Here is a 19,774-nt window from a genome sequence, read left to right as displayed (position 1 = left end):
ACGGGGACGAGTCATGCCCTCCCCCGGTAGGGCTAAGCTGTTTGACTGCAGACAGAGGGCATTCTCTCCCTAGGCCCCCACTCTTCACCCTGTTCAGAAGGGCACCCTCGCCCTGGCCCTCAACTTCTTCAACTCCAGCTTCCGGTCTCCCTGATAACTGACCCGTTTATGCAAATCAGTTTCACCTGCATCAGCCTCAGTGTCCTCTTCCAGAGATGGATTCATGTAACCTGCAAGGTGTCCCTGCTCCCACCACACTGGAAGCCCTCAAGGTGCCATTGGCACCTGGGTCCCCCCTCCCCCCGCCCCCCCCCCCCCGCGCCCCACCGCCCCCAAACCCACCCCCCCCTCCCAAGGGAGGGGCCAAACGCTAAGCTGCTTTCTGTAGGTAAGCTGCTTTCTGTAGGGAGATGCCTCCAGGGATATGCCTATAGGGGTGTGGGGGGGGGGGGCATTTCACAGAAATGCAGTAAACACAAACACGCACACACACAACTGTGCTACATCCACACAGTGGAATACTACGCTGCGGTAAAAAAGTAGGGAAAAGAAGGAATTCTTGCCAGCATGGATGGAACTGGAGAGCATTATGCTAAGTGAAATTAGCCCGTCAGAGAAAAATGAATACCACACGATCTCACTCATTCGTGGAATATAGAGAACAGCATAGACCGACGAACAGGGACAGATCCATACACATCTATACCACCGCTCTCTGACGGGGCTGTTTGACTGCTGGTGGCCTCTGGCGTCCTGGGCTCAGAGCTAAGGTACGAAAGCATACACATTTCATTCACATCCACCTCAGCCTCTGCCTCCCATGACCCCCAAGGGCCGCTACGACCGGGGTGTTTGCGTCTCCGGTCTCCCCCTCCCCCGTCCCGCAAACCTGGCCCCCTTCCTCCCCCCAACCCCCACCCCCCCCACCCCCGCCCTCAGCCCCCCGCACACCCCGCCCGCTCCCTTCAAATGCAAATGGGACCGATGTTTACAACGGTTCATTGCCGAGAGATAGAATCCATTGCAATGAACGAAGAGAAATGAGCACAGAATTAAGAAAGAATAACATAAAGTAAAATAAAACCCCCCAACACTCTTCACGGGTCCCGGGTTGGAGGAGCCTGCCCAAGAGGCGCCGGTCAAGCACCCCAGGCGTCGCAGCCACGTTCGGGAGAGCCTTTCCTTGAGATTGGGCCACCTGCCCCACCCTAAAGTTGGCGTCTCCCAAACAGTGGCGCTTCATTCCTGGGAGCGGCTGATTGGTGGGTCTCTCTGGCTCCTCCCACCACGCTCTGGGGCTATAAAAGCAGGGGCGGCAGCGCCTCGCAGCGTCTATGGTTCGCAGACCTTCTCAGCCCTGGGCGCGTCTGAACGCTGTCTCCGTGTGAACGCTGTCTCGGTCCGAATGCTGTCTCGGTCCGAACGCTGTCTCCGTCCGAACGCTGTCTCCGTCTGAACGCTGTCTCTGTCCGAACGCTGTCTCCCTGTCATTTCGTCTTCCGCGAGGAGTCCGTCCACACCTTTGCGAATCCCTGCGCCTGGACCCCAACATCTGGTGCCCGCTCAGGGCCGGCGTGCTTCCCGCACGGGCTCGATCCGAGGCCGATTCCGGGCCCGCCATGGCCGACAAAGTCAACATGTCTCTGGACGACATCATTAGGCTGAACCGGAGCCAGCGGGGCGGCCGCGGCGGGGGCAGGGACCGAGGCCGGGACCGAGGCCGGGCCGGCTCCCAGGGAGGCCGCAGTGGCGGAGCGCAAACCGCCGCACCAGTGAGCCAGGGCGGCGGGCCGTGCAGGAACCGGGCGGCCCTCGGCCGAGGCAGGAACCGGCCGGCGCCCTACAGCAGGCCGAGACAGCTTCCCGACGCGTGGCCACGCGACCGCTTCCGCAGGGGCTTGGGCAGGGGCGCCGGCCTGGTGACCGGGGGGAAGCTGCTTCTGTCCAACCTGGCCTTCGGAGTGTCCGACGCGGACGTCCAGCAGCTGTTTGCGGAGTTCGGGCCTCTGAAGAAGGCCGGTGTCCACTACGACCGCTCTGGCCGCAGCCTGGGGTCAGCCCACGTGCACTTTGAGCGGAAGGCAGACGCCCTGGAAGCCATGAAACAGTACCACGGCGTGCCTTTGGATGGCCGCCCCCTCAACATCCAGCTCGTCACCTCACAGATACACACGCAGCGCAGGCCGGTACAGAGTGGCAACAGAGGCGGGCTGACTACACACCGAGGATCTGGAGGCTTTGGCGGCGGCACGCCGAGTCGCGCCCGCGGAGGCAGCCGGGTTACAGGCAGGGGCACCGGACGCAATTCAAAGCAACAGATCGCTGCGGAGGAGTTGGACGCCCAGCTGGACGCTTACAACTCGATGAGGAGCACCAAAAACCTGGACGCCCAGGTGAGCACTGGCAGCCCGATGAGGGGCACCAAAAAGTTGGACGCCCAGGTGAACAGTGGCAGCGCGATGAGGGGCACCAAGAAGTTGGACGCCCAGCTGGACGCTTACAACGCGATGAGGGGCGCCGAGGAGTTGGACGCCCAGCTGGACGCTTACAACGCGATGAGGAGCACCAAAAAGCTGGACGCCCAGGTGAGCACTGGCAGCCCGATGAGGGGCACCAAAAAGTTGGACGCCCAGCTGAGCACTGCCGGCGCGATGAGGGACACGGAGGAGATGGACGCCCAGAAGGACGCGTACAATGCCATGAGGGGCGCCGAGGAGTTGGACCCCCAGAAGGACGCGTACAACGCGATGAGGGGCGCCGAGCAGCTGGACCCCCAGAAGGACGCTTACAACGCGATGAGGGGCGCCGAGCAGCTGGACCCACAGAAGGACGCTTACAACGCGATGAGGGGCGCCGAGCAGCTGGACCCCCAGAAGGACGCTTACAACGCGATGAGGGGCGCCGAGGAGTTGGAGGACGCCCTGCTGGACGCTTACAACACGGTCATGGACACCGAGGAGTTGGACGCCCAGCTGGACGCTTACAACACGGTGATGGACACCGAGGAGTTGGACGCCCACCTGGACGCTTACGACGCCATGATGGACACCAGCTAAAGCACCACCAAGTCAGTGCGTGCGTGGGTGGTGGAGCTAGGCCTGGAAATCGTCTCGCCGTGCTTCCCGAGGGTGGGCTGGCGGGGACCTGTGGCCCATTGGGGAATTGTTTCTTCTGTTTTGAAATAGGATTTAATTAAAACTCACGCAAAGCGTTTTCTTTAACGTTTATTTTATTAAAAAATTCCGAAAAAGACCTGTGTTGTACCTAGTCATTTTGGGGAAAAATTTTACTGGTTGCTGTTGTGGAGGAGCTGGCGTTTTCACCTTGGCCATAATAAACAGAAATGGGTGCAGCAAAAACAAACAAACAAACAAACAAACAAACAAAAACAACAACAAAAAAACCCTCCAAAAAAAACCACACAACACACACACACACACACACACACACACACACAAACACACACACACACACGCACAAACCTCCTTAGAAAACACGCTGATCCAGCCTTTCAACGTTCTGACGCTTCGGCAAGGCCGGATGGCCAGGCCCGAACCTGGTCTCTGGGCGGGGGCCTGGCCATTCATCCACAGAGGGAGGGGGGTGGGGGGGGGGGAGGGGCGGCCGACCAGATGGCCCTGCCCTGACATAGTCTTTGGCTGTGGATTGGGTTGACTGGGGCCGGGGCCGAAGAGCTGGTCCCGCCCTCAGCTGGTCGAGAAGCACCAAAGCAAGCCACCACCTTTCTGCAGCCGGAGCCAGGTGCCGGGACTTAACCGGAGCGGGAAAGGACGAGCAGGGGGCACGCTGTCTGCAAGAAGGCAGGGGCTGAAGGGTGCTCATGGTTTCCGACGGGCCATGCAGACCAAGAAGTGTCCGTGCGTGACTGCGGATTTACACACACACACACACACACACACACACACACGCGCGCGCGCGCGCGCGCACACGCACACGCACACGCACACGCACACGCACACGCAGAAGCACACCCACAACCACACCCACGCACCTCCCCCGGCTCCCCCCCTCCACGCACACGCACACGCACACAGAAAATGAAATGAAATGAAATGAAAAGAAATACAAACAAACGAAAAAACCCCTCTTTAGTAATGACATTGATCCAGCCGTTCAATGCTTTAGACCCTTCGGCAAGCCCATGTGGCCCGGCCGGGTTACTTGGTCTCTGGACAGGGGCCTGAGCATTCATCCAGAGAGGGAGCTGGACCAGAGGGCCCAGCCCAAGCATGGCGTAAGAGCCCGTCCCGCCCTCTGCTGGTCGAGTAGCGCTAATGCAGGTCACCCTCCTGCAGCCACCTCTGGGGAAGGCAGAAACAGGTGCCCAGACTTGACCTGAGGGGGGAAGGACAAGCAGGGGGCGCGCCGCCTACGAGAAGGCAGGGGCTGAAGGGTGCTCATGGATGCCGACGGACCATTCAGGTCAAGAAGCGTCTGTGCGTGACTGTGTGTTTACGTCCGCAGTCACGCCCAGACAAGCACTCGCCTCCCTCAGACCCTGCTCCCAAGGGCCCCACAGACACGGGGACGAGTCATGCCCTCCCCCGGTAGGGCTAAGCTGTTTGACTGCAGACAGAGGGCATTCTCTCCCTAGGCCCCCACTCTTCACCCTGTTCAGAAGGGCACCCTCGCCCTGGCCCTCAACTTCTTCAACTCCAGCTTCCGGTCTCCCTGATAACTGACCCGTTTATGCAAATCAGTTTCACCTGCATCAGCCTCAGTGTCCTCTTCCAGAGATGGATTCATGTAACCTGCAAGGTGTCCCTGCTCCCACCACACTGGAAGCCCTCAAGGTGCCATTGGCACCTGGGTCCCCCCTCCCCCCGCCCCCCCCCCGCGCCCCACCGCCCCCAAACCCACCCCCCCCTCCCAAGGGAGGGGCCAAACGCTAAGCTGCTTTCTGTAGGTAAGCTGCTTTCTGTAGGGAGATGCCTCCAGGGATATGCCTATAGGGGTGTGGGGGGGGGGGCATTTCACAGAAATGCAGTAAACACAAACACGCACACACACAACTGTGCTACATCCACACAGTGGAATACTACGCTGCGGTAAAAAAGTAGGGAAAAGAAGGAATTCTTGCCAGCATGGATGGAACTGGAGAGCATTATGCTAAGTGAAATTAGCCCGTCAGAGAAAAATGAATACCACACGATCTCACTCATTCGTGGAATATAGAGAACAGCATAGACCGACGAACAGGGACAGATCCATACACATCTATACCACCGCTCTCTGACGGGGCTGTTTGACTGCTGGTGGCCTCTGGCGTCCTGGGCTCAGAGCTAAGGTACGAAAGCATACACATTTCATTCACATCCACCTCAGCCTCTGCCTCCCATGACCCCCAAGGGCCGCTACGACCGGGGTGTTTGCGTCTCCGGTCTCCCCCTCCCCCGTCCCGCAAACCTGGCCCCCTTCCTCCCCCCAACCCCCACCCCCCCCACCCCCGCCCTCAGCCCCCCGCACACCCCGCCCGCTCCCTTCAAATGCAAATGGGACCGATGTTTACAACGGTTCATTGCCGAGAGATAGAATCCATTGCAATGAACGAAGAGAAATGAGCACAGAATTAAGAAAGAATAACATAAAGTAAAATAAAACCCCCCAACACTCTTCACGGGTCCCGGGTTGGAGGAGCCTGCCCAAGAGGCGCCGGTCAAGCACCCCAGGCGTCGCAGCCACGTTCGGGAGAGCCTTTCCTTGAGATTGGGCCACCTGCCCCACCCTAAAGTTGGCGTCTCCCAAACAGTGGCGCTTCATTCCTGGGAGCGGCTGATTGGTGGGTCTCTCTGGCTCCTCCCACCACGCTCTGGGGCTATAAAAGCAGGGGCGGCAGCGCCTCGCAGCGTCTATGGTTCGCAGACCTTCTCAGCCCTGGGCGCGTCTGAACGCTGTCTCCGTGTGAACGCTGTCTCGGTCCGAATGCTGTCTCGGTCCGAACGCTGTCTCCGTCCGAACGCTGTCTCCGTCTGAACGCTGTCTCTGTCCGAACGCTGTCTCCCTGTCATTTCGTCTTCCGCGAGGAGTCCGTCCACACCTTTGCGAATCCCTGCGCCTGGACCCCAACATCTGGTGCCCGCTCAGGGCCGGCGTGCTTCCCGCACGGGCTCGATCCGAGGCCGATTCCGGGCCCGCCATGGCCGACAAAGTCAACATGTCTCTGGACGACATCATTAGGCTGAACCGGAGCCAGCGGGGCGGCCGCGGCGGGGGCAGGGACCGAGGCCGGGACCGAGGCCGGGCCGGCTCCCAGGGAGGCCGCAGTGGCGGAGCGCAAACCGCCGCACCAGTGAGCCAGGGCGGCGGGCCGTGCCGGAACCGGGCGGCCCTCGGCCGAGGCAGGAACCGGCCGGCGCCCTACAGCAGGCCGAGACAGCTTCCCGACGCGTGGCCACGCGACCGCTTCCGCAGGGGCTTGGGCAGGGGCGCCGGCCTGGTGACCGGGGGGAAGCTGCTTCTGTCCAACCTGGCCTTCGGAGTGTCCGACGCGGACGTCCAGCAGCTGTTTGCGGAGTTCGGGCCTCTGAAGAAGGCCGGTGTCCACTACGACCGCTCTGGCCGCAGCCTGGGGTCAGCCCACGTGCACTTTGAGCGGAAGGCAGACGCCCTGGAAGCCATGAAACAGTACCACGGCGTGCCTTTGGATGGCCGCCCCCTCAACATCCAGCTCGTCACCTCACAGATACACACGCAGCGCAGGCCGGTACAGAGTGGCAACAGAGGCGGGCTGACTACACACCGAGGATCTGGAGGCTTTGGCGGCGGCACGCCGAGTCGCGCCCGCGGAGGCAGCCGGGTTACAGGCAGGGGCACCGGACGCAATTCAAAGCAACAGATCGCTGCGGAGGAGTTGGACGCCCAGCTGGACGCTTACAACTCGATGAGGAGCACCAAAAACCTGGACGCCCAGGTGAGCACTGGCAGCCCGATGAGGGGCACCAAAAAGTTGGACGCCCAGGTGAACAGTGGCAGCGCGATGAGGGGCACCAAGAAGTTGGACGCCCAGCTGGACGCTTACAACGCGATGAGGGGCGCCGAGGAGTTGGACGCCCAGCTGGACGCTTACAACGCGATGAGGAGCACCAAAAAGCTGGACGCCCAGGTGAGCACTGGCAGCCCGATGAGGGGCACCAAAAAGTTGGACGCCCAGCTGAGCACTGCCGGCGCGATGAGGGACACGGAGGAGATGGACGCCCAGAAGGACGCGTACAATGCCATGAGGGGCGCCGAGGAGTTGGACCCCCAGAAGGACGCGTACAATGCGATGAGGGGCGCCGAGCAGCTGGACCCCCAGAAGGACGCTTACAACGCGATGAGGGGCGCCGAGCAGCTGGACCCACAGAAGGACGCTTACAACGCGATGAGGGGCGCCGAGCAGCTGGACCCCCAGAAGGACGCTTACAACGCGATGAGGGGCGCCGAGGAGTTGGAGGACGCCCTGCTGGACGCTTACAACACGGTCATGGACACCGAGGAGTTGGACGCCCAGCTGGACGCTTACAACACGGTGATGGACACCGAGGAGTTGGACGCCCACCTGGACGCTTACGACGCCATGATGGACACCAGCTAAAGCACCACCAAGTCAGTGCGTGCGTGGGTGGTGGAGCTAGGCCTGGAAATCGTCTCGCCGTGCTTCCCGAGGGTGGGCTGGCGGGGACCTGTGGCCCATTGGGGAATTGTTTCTTCTGTTTTGAAATAGGATTTAATTAAAACTCACGCAAAGCGTTTTCTTTAACGTTTATTTTATTAAAAAATTCCGAAAAAGACCTGTGTTGTACCTAGTCATTTTGGGGAAAAATTTTACTGGTTGCTGTTGTGGAGGAGCTGGCGTTTTCACCTTGGCCATAATAAACAGAAATGGGTGCAGCAAAAACAAACAAACAAACAAACAAACAAACAAAAACAACAACAAAAAAACCCTCCAAAAAAAACCACACAAACACACACACACACACACACACACACACACACAAACACACACACACACACGCACAAACCTCCTTAGAAAACACGCTGATCCAGCCTTTCAACGTTCTGACGCTTCGGCAAGGCCGGATGGCCAGGCCCGAACCTGGTCTCTGGGCGGGGGCCTGGCCATTCATCCACAGAGGGAGGGGGGTGGGGGGGGGGGAGGGGCGGCCGACCAGATGGCCCTGCCCTGACATAGTCTTTGGCTGTGGATTGGGTTGACTGGGGCCGGGGCCGAAGAGCTGGTCCCGCCCTCAGCTGGTCGAGAAGCACCAAAGCAAGCCACCACCTTTCTGCAGCCGGAGCCAGGTGCCGGGACTTAACCGGAGCGGGAAAGGACGAGCAGGGGGCACGCTGTCTGCAAGAAGGCAGGGGCTGAAGGGTGCTCATGGTTTCCGACGGGCCATGCAGACCAAGAAGTGTCCGTGCGTGACTGCGGATTTACACACACACACACACACACACACACACACACGCGCGCGCGCGCGCGCGCACACGCACACGCACACGCACACGCACACGCACACGCAGAAGCACACCCACAACCACACCCACGCACCTCCCCCGGCTCCCCCCCTCCACGCACACGCACACGCACACAGAAAATGAAATGAAATGAAATGAAAAGAAATACAAACAAACGAAAAAACCCCTCTTTAGTAATGACATTGATCCAGCCGTTCAATGCTTTAGACCCTTCGGCAAGCCCATGTGGCCCGGCCGGGTTACTTGGTCTCTGGACAGGGGCCTGAGCATTCATCCAGAGAGGGAGCTGGACCAGAGGGCCCAGCCCAAGCATGGCGTAAGAGCCCGTCCCGCCCTCTGCTGGTCGAGTAGCGCTAATGCAGGTCACCCTCCTGCAGCCACCTCTGGGGAAGGCAGAAACAGGTGCCCAGACTTGACCTGAGGGGGGAAGGACAAGCAGGGGGCGCGCCGCCTACGAGAAGGCAGGGGCTGAAGGGTGCTCATGGATGCCGACGGACCATTCAGGTCAAGAAGCGTCTGTGCGTGACTGTGTGTTTACGTCCGCAGTCACGCCCAGACAAGCACTCGCCTCCCTCAGACCCTGCTCCCAAGGGCCCCACAGACACGGGGACGAGTCATGCCCTCCCCCGGTAGGGCTAAGCTGTTTGACTGCAGACAGAGGGCATTCTCTCCCTAGGCCCCCACTCTTCACCCTGTTCAGAAGGGCACCCTCGCCCTGGCCCTCAACTTCTTCAACTCCAGCTTCCGGTCTCCCTGATAACTGACCCGTTTATGCAAATCAGTTTCACCTGCATCAGCCTCAGTGTCCTCTTCCAGAGATGGATTCATGTAACCTGCAAGGTGTCCCTGCTCCCACCACACTGGAAGCCCTCAAGGTGCCATTGGCACCTGGGTCCCCCCTCCCCCCGCCCCCCCCCCGCGCCCCACCGCCCCCAAACCCACCCCCCCCTCCCAAGGGAGGGGCCAAACGCTAAGCTGCTTTCTGTAGGTAAGCTGCTTTCTGTAGGGAGATGCCTCCAGGGATATGCCTATAGGGGTGTGGGGGGGGGGGGGCATTTCACAGAAATGCAGTAAACACAAACACGCACACACACAACTGTGCTACATCCACACAGTGGAATACTACGCTGCGGTAAAAAAGTAGGGAAAAGAAGGAATTCTTGCCAGCATGGATGGAACTGGAGAGCATTATGCTAAGTGAAATTAGCCCGTCAGAGAAAAATGAATACCACACGATCTCACTCATTCGTGGAATATAGAGAACAGCATAGACCGACGAACAGGGACAGATCCATACACATCTATACCACCGCTCTCTGACGGGGCTGTTTGACTGCTGGTGGCCTCTGGCGTCCTGGGCTCAGAGCTAAGGTACGAAAGCATACACATTTCATTCACATCCACCTCAGCCTCTGCCTCCCATGACCCCCAAGGGCCGCTACGACCGGGGTGTTTGCGTCTCCGGTCTCCCCCTCCCCCGTCCCGCAAACCTGGCCCCCTTCCTCCCCCCAACCCCCACCCCCCCACCCCCGCCCTCAGCCCCCCGCACACCCCGCCCGCTCCCTTCAAATGCAAATGGGACCGATGTTTACAACGGTTCATTGCCGAGAGATAGAATCCATTGCAATGAACGAAGAGAAATGAGCACAGAATTAAGAAAGAATAACATAAAGTAAAATAAAACCCCCCAACACTCTTCACGGGTCCCGGGTTGGAGGAGCCTGCCCAAGAGGCGCCGGTCAAGCACCCCAGGCGTCGCAGCCACGTTCGGGAGAGCCTTTCCTTGAGATTGGGCCACCTGCCCCACCCTAAAGTTGGCGTCTCCCAAACAGTGGCGCTTCATTCCTGGGAGCGGCTGATTGGTGGGTCTCTCTGGCTCCTCCCACCACGCTCTGGGGCTATAAAAGCAGGGGCGGCAGCGCCTCGCAGCGTCTATGGTTCGCAGACCTTCTCAGCCCTGGGCGCGTCTGAACGCTGTCTCCGTGTGAACGCTGTCTCGGTCCGAATGCTGTCTCGGTCCGAACGCTGTCTCCGTCCGAACGCTGTCTCCGTCTGAACGCTGTCTCTGTCCGAACGCTGTCTCCCTGTCATTTCGTCTTCCGCGAGGAGTCCGTCCACACCTTTGCGAATCCCTGCGCCTGGACCCCAACATCTGGTGCCCGCTCAGGGCCGGCGTGCTTCCCGCACGGGCTCGATCCGAGGCCGATTCCGGGCCCGCCATGGCCGACAAAGTCAACATGTCTCTGGACGACATCATTAGGCTGAACCGGAGCCAGCGGGGCGGCCGCGGCGGCGGGGGCAGGGACCGAGGCCGGGACCGAGGCCGGGCCGGCTCCCAGGGAGGCCGCAGTGGCGGAGCGCAAACCGCCGCACCAGTGAGCCAGGGCGGCGGGCCGTGCCGGAACCGGGCGGCCCTCGGCCGAGGCAGGAACCGGCCGGCGCCCTACAGCAGGCCGAGACAGCTTCCCGACGCGTGGCCACGCGACCGCTTCCGCAGGGGCTTGGGCAGGGGCGCCGGCCTGGTGACCGGGGGGAAGCTGCTTCTGTCCAACCTGGCCTTCGGAGTGTCCGACGCGGACGTCCAGCAGCTGTTTGCGGAGTTCGGGCCTCTGAAGAAGGCCGGTGTCCACTACGACCGCTCTGGCCGCAGCCTGGGGTCAGCCCACGTGCACTTTGAGCGGAAGGCAGACGCCCTGGAAGCCATGAAACAGTACCACGGCGTGCCTTTGGATGGCCGCCCCCTCAACATCCAGCTCGTCACCTCACAGATACACACGCAGCGCACGCCGGTACAGAGTGGCAACAGAGGCGGGCTGACTACACACCGAGGATCTGGAGGCTTTGGCGGCGGCACGCCGAGTCGCGCCCGCGGAGGCAGCCGGGTTACAGGCAGGGGCACCGGACGCAATTCAAAGCAACAGATCGCTGCGGAGGAGTTGGACGCCCAGCTGGACGCTTACAACTCGATGAGGAGCACCAAAAACCTGGACGCCCAGGTGAGCACTGGCAGCCCGATGAGGGGCACCAAAAAGTTGGACGCCCAGGTGAACAGTGGCAGCGCGATGAGGGGCACCAAGAAGTTGGACGCCCAGCTGGACGCTTACAACGCGATGAGGGGCGCCGAGGAGTTGGACGCCCAGCTGGACGCTTACAACGCGATGAGGAGCACCAAAAAGCTGGACGCCCAGGTGAGCACTGGCAGCCCGATGAGGGGCACCAAAAAGTTGGACGCCCAGCTGAGCACTGCCGGCGCGATGAGGGACACGGAGGAGATGGACGCCCAGAAGGACGCGTACAATGCCATGAGGGGCGCCGAGGAGTTGGACCCCCAGAAGGACGCGTACAACGCGATGAGGGGCGCCGAGCAGCTGGACCCCCAGAAGGACGCTTACAACGCGATGAGGGGCGCCGAGCAGCTGGACCCACAGAAGGACGCTTACAACGCGATGAGGGGCGCCGAGCAGCTGGACCCCCAGAAGGACGCTTACAACGCGATGAGGGGCGCCGAGGAGTTGGAGGACGCCCTGCTGGACGCTTACAACACGGTCATGGACACCGAGGAGTTGGACGCCCAGCTGGACGCTTACAACACGGTGATGGACACCGAGGAGTTGGACGCCCACCTGGACGCTTACGACGCCATGATGGACACCAGCTAAAGCACCACCAAGTCAGTGCGTGCGTGGGTGGTGGAGCTAGGCCTGGAAATCGTCTCGCCGTGCTTCCCGAGGGTGGGCTGGCGGGGACCTGTGGCCCATTGGGGAATTGTTTCTTCTGTTTTGAAATAGGATTTAATTAAAACTCACGCAAAGCGTTTTCTTTAACGTTTATTTTATTAAAAAATTCCGAAAAAGACCTGTGTTGTACCTAGTCATTTTGGGGAAAAATTTTACTGGTTGCTGTTGTGGAGGAGCTGGCGTTTTCACCTTGGCCATAATAAACAGAAATGGGTGCAGCAAAAACAAACAAACAAACAAACAAACAAACAAAAACAACAACAAAAAAACCCTCCAAAAAAAACCACACAAACACACACACACACACACACACACACACACACACACAAACACACACACACACACGCACAAACCTCCTTAGAAAACACGCTGATCCAGCCTTTCAACGTTCTGACGCTTCGGCAAGGCCGGATGGCCAGGCCCGAACCTGGTCTCTGGGCGGGGGCCTGGCCATTCATCCACAGAGGGAGGGGGGTGGGGGGGGGGAGGGGCGGCCGACCAGATGGCCCTGCCCTGACATAGTCTTTGGCTGTGGATTGGGTTGACTGGGGCCGGGGCCGAAGAGCTGGTCCCGCCCTCAGCTGGTCGAGAAGCACCAAAGCAAGCCACCACCTTTCTGCAGCCGGAGCCAGGTGCCGGGACTTAACCGGAGCGGGAAAGGACGAGCAGGGGGCACGCTGTCTGCAAGAAGGCAGGGGCTGAAGGGTGCTCATGGTTTCCGACGGGCCATGCAGACCAAGAAGTGTCCGTGCGTGACTGCGGATTTACACACACACACACACACACACACGCGCGCGCGCGCGCGCGCACACGCACACGCACACGCACACGCAGAAGCACACCCACAACCACACCCACGCACCTCCCCCGGCTCCCCCCCTCCACGCACACGCACACGCACACAGAAAATGAAATGAAATGAAATGAAATGAAATGAAATGAAAAGAAAAACAAACAAACGAAAAAACCCCTCTTTAGTAATGACATTGATCCAGCCGTTCAATGCTTTAGACCCTTCGGCAAGCCCATGTGGCCCGGCCGGGTTACTTGGTCTCTGGACAGGGGCCTGAGCATTCATCCAGAGAGGGAGCTGGACCAGAGGGCCCAGCCCAAGCATGGCGTAAGAGCCCGTCCCGCCCTCTGCTGGTCGAGTAGCGCTAATGCAGGTCACCCTCCTGCAGCCACCTCTGGGGAAGGCAGAAACAGGTGCCCAGACTTGACCTGAGGGGGGAAGGACAAGCAGGGGGCGCGCCGCCTACGAGAAGGCAGGGGCTGAAGGGTGCTCATGGATGCCGACGGACCATTCAGGTCAAGAAGCGTCTGTGCGTGACTGTGTGTTTACGTCCGCAGTCACGCCCAGACAAGCACTCGCCTCCCTCAGACCCTGCTCCCAAGGGCCCCACAGACACGGGGACGAGTCATGCCCTCCCCCGGTAGGGCTAAGCTGTTTGACTGCAGACAGAGGGCATTCTCTCCCTAGGCCCCCACTCTTCACCCTGTTCAGAAGGGCACCCTCGCCCTGGCCCTCAACTTCTTCAACTCCAGCTTCCGGTCTCCCTGATAACTGACCCGTTTATGCAAATCAGTTTCACCTGCCTCAGCCTCAGTGTCCTCTTCCAGAGATGGATTCATGTAACCTGCAAGGTGTCCCTGCTCCCACCACACTGGAAGCCCTCAAGGTGCCATTGGCACCTGGGTCCCCCCTCCCCCCGCCCCCCCCCCCGCGCCCCACCGCCCCCAAACCCACCCCCCCCTCCCAAGGGAGGGGCCAAACGCTAAGCTGCTTTCTGTAGGTAAGCTGCTTTCTGTAGGGAGATGCCTCCAGGGATATGCCTATAGGGGTGTGGGGGGGGGGGGGCATTTCACAGAAATGCAGTAAACACAAACACGCACACACACAACTGTGCTACATCCACACAGTGGAATACTACGCTGCGGTAAAAAAGTAGGGAAAAGAAGGAATTCTTGCCAGCATGGATGGAACTGGAGAGCATTATGCTAAGTGAAATTAGCCCGTCAGAGAAAAATGAATACCACACGATCTCACTCATTCGTGGAATATAGAGAACAGCATAGACCGACGAACAGGGACAGATCCATACACATCTATACCACCGCTCTCTGACGGGGCTGTTTGACTGCTGGTGGCCTCTGGCGTCCTGGGCTCAGAGCTAAGGTACGAAAGCATACACATTTCATTCACATCCACCTCAGCCTCTGCCTCCCATGACCCCCAAGGGCCGCTACGACCGGGGTGTTTGCGTCTCCGGTCTCCCCCTCCCCCCTCCCGCAAACCTGGCCCCCTTCCTCCCCCCAACCCCCACCCCCCCCACCCCCGCCCTCAGCCCCCCGCACACCCCGCCCGCTCCCTTCAAATGCAAATGGGACCGATGTTTACAACGGTTCATTGCCGAGAGATAGAATCCATTGCAATGAACGAAGAGAAATGAGCACAGAATTAAGAAAGAATAACATAAAGTAAAATAAAACCCCCCAACACTCTTCACGGGTCCCGGGTTGGAGGAGCCTGCCCAAGAGGCGCCGGTCAAGCACCCCAGGCGTCGCAGCCACGTTCGGGAGAGCCTTTCCTTGAGATTGGGCCACCTGCCCCACCCTAAAGTTGGCGTCTCCCAAACAGTGGCGCTTCATTCCTGGGAGCGGCTGATTGGTGGGTCTCTCTGGCTCCTCCCACCACGCTCTGGGGCTATAAAAGCAGGGGCGGCAGCGCCTCGCAGCGTCTATGGTTCGCAGACCTTCTCAGCCCTGGGCGCGTCTGAACGCTGTCTCCGTGTGAACGCTGTCTCGGTCCGAATGCTGTCTCGGTCCGAACGCTGTCTCCGTCCGAACGCTGTCTCCGTCTGAACGCTGTCTCTGTCCGAACGCTGTCTCCCTGTCATTTCGTCTTCCGCGAGGAGTCCGTCCACACCTTTGCGAATCCCTGCGCCTGGACCCCAACATCTGGTGCCCGCTCAGGGCCGGCGTGCTTCCCGCACGGGCTCGATCCGAGGCCGATTCCGGGCCCGCCATGGCCGACAAAGTCAACATGTCTCTGGACGACATCATTAGGCTGAACCGGAGCCAGCGGGGCGGCCGCGGCGGCGGGGGCAGGGACCGAGGCCGGGACCGAGGCCGGGCCGGCTCCCAGGGAGGCCGCAGTGGCGGAGCGCAAACCGCCGCACCAGTGAGCCAGGGCGGCGGGCCGTGCCGGAACCGGGCGGCCCTCGGCCGAGGCAGGAACCGGCCGGCGCCCTACAGCAGGCCGAGACAGCTTCCCGACGCGTGGCCACGCGACCGCTTCCGCAGGGGCTTGGGCAGGGGCGCCGGCCTGGTGACCGGGGGGAAGCTGCTTCTGTCCAACCTGGCCTTCGGAGTGTCCGACGCGGACGTCCAGCAGCTGTTTGCGGAGTTCGGGCCTCTGAAGAAGGCCGGTGTCCACTACGACCGCTCTGGCCGCAGCCTGGGGTCAGCCCACGTGCACTTTGAGCGGAAGGCAGACGCCCTGGAAGCCATGAAACAGTACCACGGCGTGCCTTTGGATGGCCGCCCCCTCAACATCCAGCTCGTCACCTCACAGATACACACGCAGCGCACGCCGGTACAGAGTGGCAACAGAGGCGGGCTGACTACACACCGAGGATCTGGAGGCTTTGGCGGCGGCACGCCGAGTCGCGCCCGCGGAGGCAGCCGGGTTACAGGCAGGGGCACCGGACGCAATTCAAAGCAACAGATCGCTGCGGAGGAGTTGGACGCCCAGCTGGACGCTTACAACTCGATGAGGAGCACCAAAAACCTGGACGCCCAGGTGAGCACTGGCAGCCCGATGAGGGGCACCAAAAAGTTGGACGCCCAGGTGAACAGTGGCAGCGCGATGAGGGGCACCAAGAAGTTGGACGCCCAGCTGGACGCTTACAACGCGATGAGGGGCGCCGAGGAGTTGGACGCCCAGCTGGACGCTTACAACGCGATGAGGAGCACCAAAAAGCTGGACGCCCAGGTGAGCACTGGCAGCCCGATGAGGGGCACCAAAAAGTTGGACGCCCAGCTGAGCACTGCCGGCGCGATGAGGGACACGGAGGAGATGGACGCCCAGAAGGACGCGTACAATGCCATGAGGGGCGCCGAGGAGTTGGACCCCCAGAAGGACGCGTACAACGCGATGAGGGGCGCCGAGCAGCTGGACCCCCAGAAGGACGCTTACAACGCGATGAGGGGCGCCGAGCAGCTGGACCCACAGAAGGACGCTTACAACGCGATGAGGGGCGCCGAGCAGCTGGACCCCCAGAAGGACGCTTACAACGCGATGAGGGGCGCCGAGGAGTTGGAGGACGCCCTGCTGGACGCTTACAACACGGTCATGGACACCGAGGAGTTGGACGCCCAGCTGGACGCTTACAACACGGTGATGGACACCGAGGAGTTGGACGCCCACCTGGACGCTTACGACGCCATGATGGACACCAGCTAAAGCACCACCAAGTCAGTGCGTGCGTGGGTGGTGGAGCTAGGCCTGGAAATCGTCTCGCCGTGCTTCCCGAGGGTGGGCTGGCGGGGACCTGTGGCCCATTGGGGAATTGTTTCTTCTGTTTTGAAATAGGATTTAATTAAAACTCACGCAAAGCGTTTTCTTTAACGTTTATTTTATTAAAAAATTCCGAAAAAGACCTGTGTTGTACCTAGTCATTTTGGGGAAAAATTTTACTGGTTGCTGTTGTGGAGGAGCTGGCGTTTTCACCTTGGCCATAATAAACAGAAATGGGTGCAGCAAAAACAAACAAACAAACAAACAAACAAACAAAAACAACAACAAAAAAACCCTCCAAAAAAAACCACACAAACACACACACACACACACACACACACACACACAAACACACACACACACACGCACAAACCTCCTTAGAAAACACGCTGATCCAGCCTTTCAACGTTCTGACGCTTCGGCAAGGCCGGATGGCCAGGCCCGAACCTGGTCTCTGGGCGGGGGCCTGGCCATTCATCCACAGAGGGAGGGGGGTGGGGGGGGGGAGGGGCGGCCGACCAGATGGCCCTGCCCTGACATAGTCTTTGGCTGTGGATTGGGTTGACTGGGGCCGGGGCCGAAGAGCTGGTCCCGCCCTCAGCTGGTCGAGAAGCACCAAAGCAAGCCACCACCTTTCTGCAGCCGGAGCCAGGTGCCGGGACTTAACCGGAGCGGGAAAGGACGAGCAGGGGGCACGCTGTCTGCAAGAAGGCAGGGGCTGAAGGGTGCTCATGGTTTCCGACGGGCCATGCAGACCAAGAAGTGTCCGTGCGTGACTGCGGATTTACACACACACACACACACACACACACACGCGCGCGCGCGCGCGCGCACACGCACACGCACACGCACACGCAGAAGCACACCCACAACCACACCCACGCACCTCCCCCGGCTCCCCCCCTCCACGCACACGCACACGCACACAGAAAATGAAATGAAATGAAATGAAATGAAATGAAATGAAAAGAAAAACAAACAAACGAAAAAACCCCTCTTTAGTAATGACATTGATCCAGCCGTTCAATGCTTTAGACCCTTCGGCAAGCCCATGTGGCCCGGCCGGGTTACTTGGTCTCTGGACAGGGGCCTGAGCATTCATCCAGAGAGGGAGCTGGACCAGAGGGCCCAGCCCAAGCATGGCGTAAGAGCCCGTCCCGCCCTCTGCTGGTCGAGTAGCGCTAATGCAGGTCACCCTCCTGCAGCCACCTCTGGGGAAGGCAGAAACAGGTGCCCAGACTTGACCTGAGGGGGGAAGGACAAGCAGGGGGCGCGCCGCCTACGAGAAGGCAGGGGCTGAAGGGTGCTCATGGATGCCGACGGACCATTCAGGTCAAGAAGCGTCTGTGCGTGACTGTGTGTTTACGTCCGCAGTCACGCCCAGACAAGCACTCGCCTCCCTCAGACCCTGCTCCCAAGGGCCCCACAGACACGGGGACGAGTCATGCCCTCCCCCGGTAGGGCTAAGCTGTTTGACTGCAGACAGAGGGCATTCTCTCCCTAGGCCCCCACTCTTCACCCTGTTCAGAAGGGCACCCTCGCCCTGGCCCTCAACTTCTTCAACTCCAGCTTCCGGTCTCCCTGATAACTGACCCGTTTATGCAAATCAGTTTCACCTGCCTCAGCCTCAGTGTCCTCTTCCAGAGATGGATTCATGTAACCTGCAAGGTGTCCCTGCTCCCACCACACTGGAAGCCCTCAAGGTGCCATTGGCACCTGGGTCCCCCCTCCCCCCGCCCCCCCCCCCCGCGCCCCACCGCCCCCAAACCCACCCCCCCCTCCCAAGGGAGGGGCCAAACGCTAAGCTGCTTTCTGTAGGTAAGCTGCTTTCTGTAGGGAGATGCCTCCAGGGATATGCCTATAGGGGTGTGGGGGGGGGGGGCATTTCACAGAAATGCAGTAAACACAAACACGCACACACACAACTGTGCTACATCCACACAGTGGAATACTACGCTGCGGTAAAAAAGTAGGGAAAAGAAGGAATTCTTGCCAGCATGGATGGAACTGGAGAGCATTATGCTAAGTGAAATTAGCCCGTCAGAGAAAAATGAATACCACACGATCTCACTCATTCGTGGAATATAGAGAACAGCATAGACCGACGAACAGGGACAGATCCATACACATCTATACCACCGCTCTCTGACGGGGCTGTTTGACTGCTGGTGGCCTCTGGCGTCCTGGGCTCAGAGCTAAGGTACGAAAGCATACACATTTCATTCACATCCACCTCAGCCTCTGCCTCCCATGACCCCCAAGGGCCGCTACGACCGGGGTGTTTGCGTCTCCGGTCTCCCCCTCCCCCCTCCCGCAAACCTGGTCCCCTTCCTCCCCCCAACCCCCACCCCCCCCACCCCCGCCCTCAGCCCCCCGCACACCCCGCCCGCTCCCTTCAAATGCAAATGGGACCGATGTTTACAACGGTTCATTGCCGAGAGATAGAATCCATTGCAATGAACGAAGAGAAATGAGCACAGAATTAAGAAAGAATAACATAAAGTAAAATAAAACCCCCCAACACTCTTCACGGGTCCCGGGTTGGAGGAGCCTGCCCAAGAGGCGCCGGTCAAGCACCCCAGGCGTCGCAGCCACGTTCGGGAGAGCCTTTCCTTGAGATTGGGCCACCTGCCCCACCCTAAAGTTGGCGTCTCCCAAACAGTGGCGCTTCATTCCTGGGAGCGGCTGATTGGTGGGTCTCTCTGGCTCCTCCCACCACGCTCTGGGGCTATAAAAGCAGGGGCGGCAGCGCCTCGCAGCGTCTATGGTTCGCAGACCTTCTCAGCCCTGGGCGCGTCTGAACGCTGTCTCCGTGTGAACGCTGTCTCGGTCCGAATGCTGTCTCGGTCCGAACGCTGTCTCCGTCCGAACGCTGTCTCCGTCTGAACGCTGTCTCTGTCCGAACGCTGTCTCCCTGTCATTTCGTCTTCCGCGAGGAGTCCGTCCACACCTTTGCGAATCCCTGCGCCTGGACCCCAACATCTGGTGCCCGCTCAGGGCCGGCGTGCTTCCCGCACGGGCTCGATCCGAGGCCGATTCC

At 60.1% G+C, this 19,774-nt stretch overlaps 3 protein-coding genes across 3 annotated transcripts; all 3 read left to right on the top strand.

Moving 5' to 3' along the window:
- Window positions 1-1,610: 1,610 nt before the first annotated feature.
- LOC308519271 (THO complex subunit 4-like) lies at window positions 1,611-2,396 on the top strand (the record flags this gene model as incomplete). The annotated part of the gene is made up of 1 exon (XM_081091254.1): window positions 1,611-2,396. A coding segment is annotated over exon 1 (777 nt), but the record flags the coding sequence as incomplete, so codon positions are not given.
- Window positions 2,397-6,148: 3,752 nt separating this feature from the next.
- LOC308519270 (THO complex subunit 4-like) lies at window positions 6,149-6,934 on the top strand (the record flags this gene model as incomplete). The annotated part of the gene is made up of 1 exon (XM_081091253.1): window positions 6,149-6,934. A coding segment is annotated over exon 1 (777 nt), but the record flags the coding sequence as incomplete, so codon positions are not given.
- Window positions 6,935-10,697: 3,763 nt separating this feature from the next.
- Window positions 10,698-16,039, top strand: LOC308519269 (THO complex subunit 4-like; the record flags this gene model as incomplete). Its single annotated transcript, XM_081091252.1, has 3 exons — window positions 10,698-10,902; window positions 15,398-15,994; window positions 16,032-16,039. 3 exons carry the CDS (start codon window positions 10,698-10,700, stop codon window positions 16,037-16,039), a joined length of 810 nt encoding a protein of 269 aa, XP_080947378.1.
- Between the last annotated feature and the right edge of the window lie 3,735 nt (window positions 16,040-19,774).

Source organism: Myotis nattereri, assembly GCF_964212035.1.
Source record: "Myotis nattereri genome assembly, chromosome: 5".
Lineage (NCBI taxonomy): Eukaryota > Metazoa > Chordata > Mammalia > Chiroptera > Vespertilionidae > Myotis > Myotis nattereri.
This window is presented reverse-complemented; position numbering and strand designations above follow the sequence as displayed.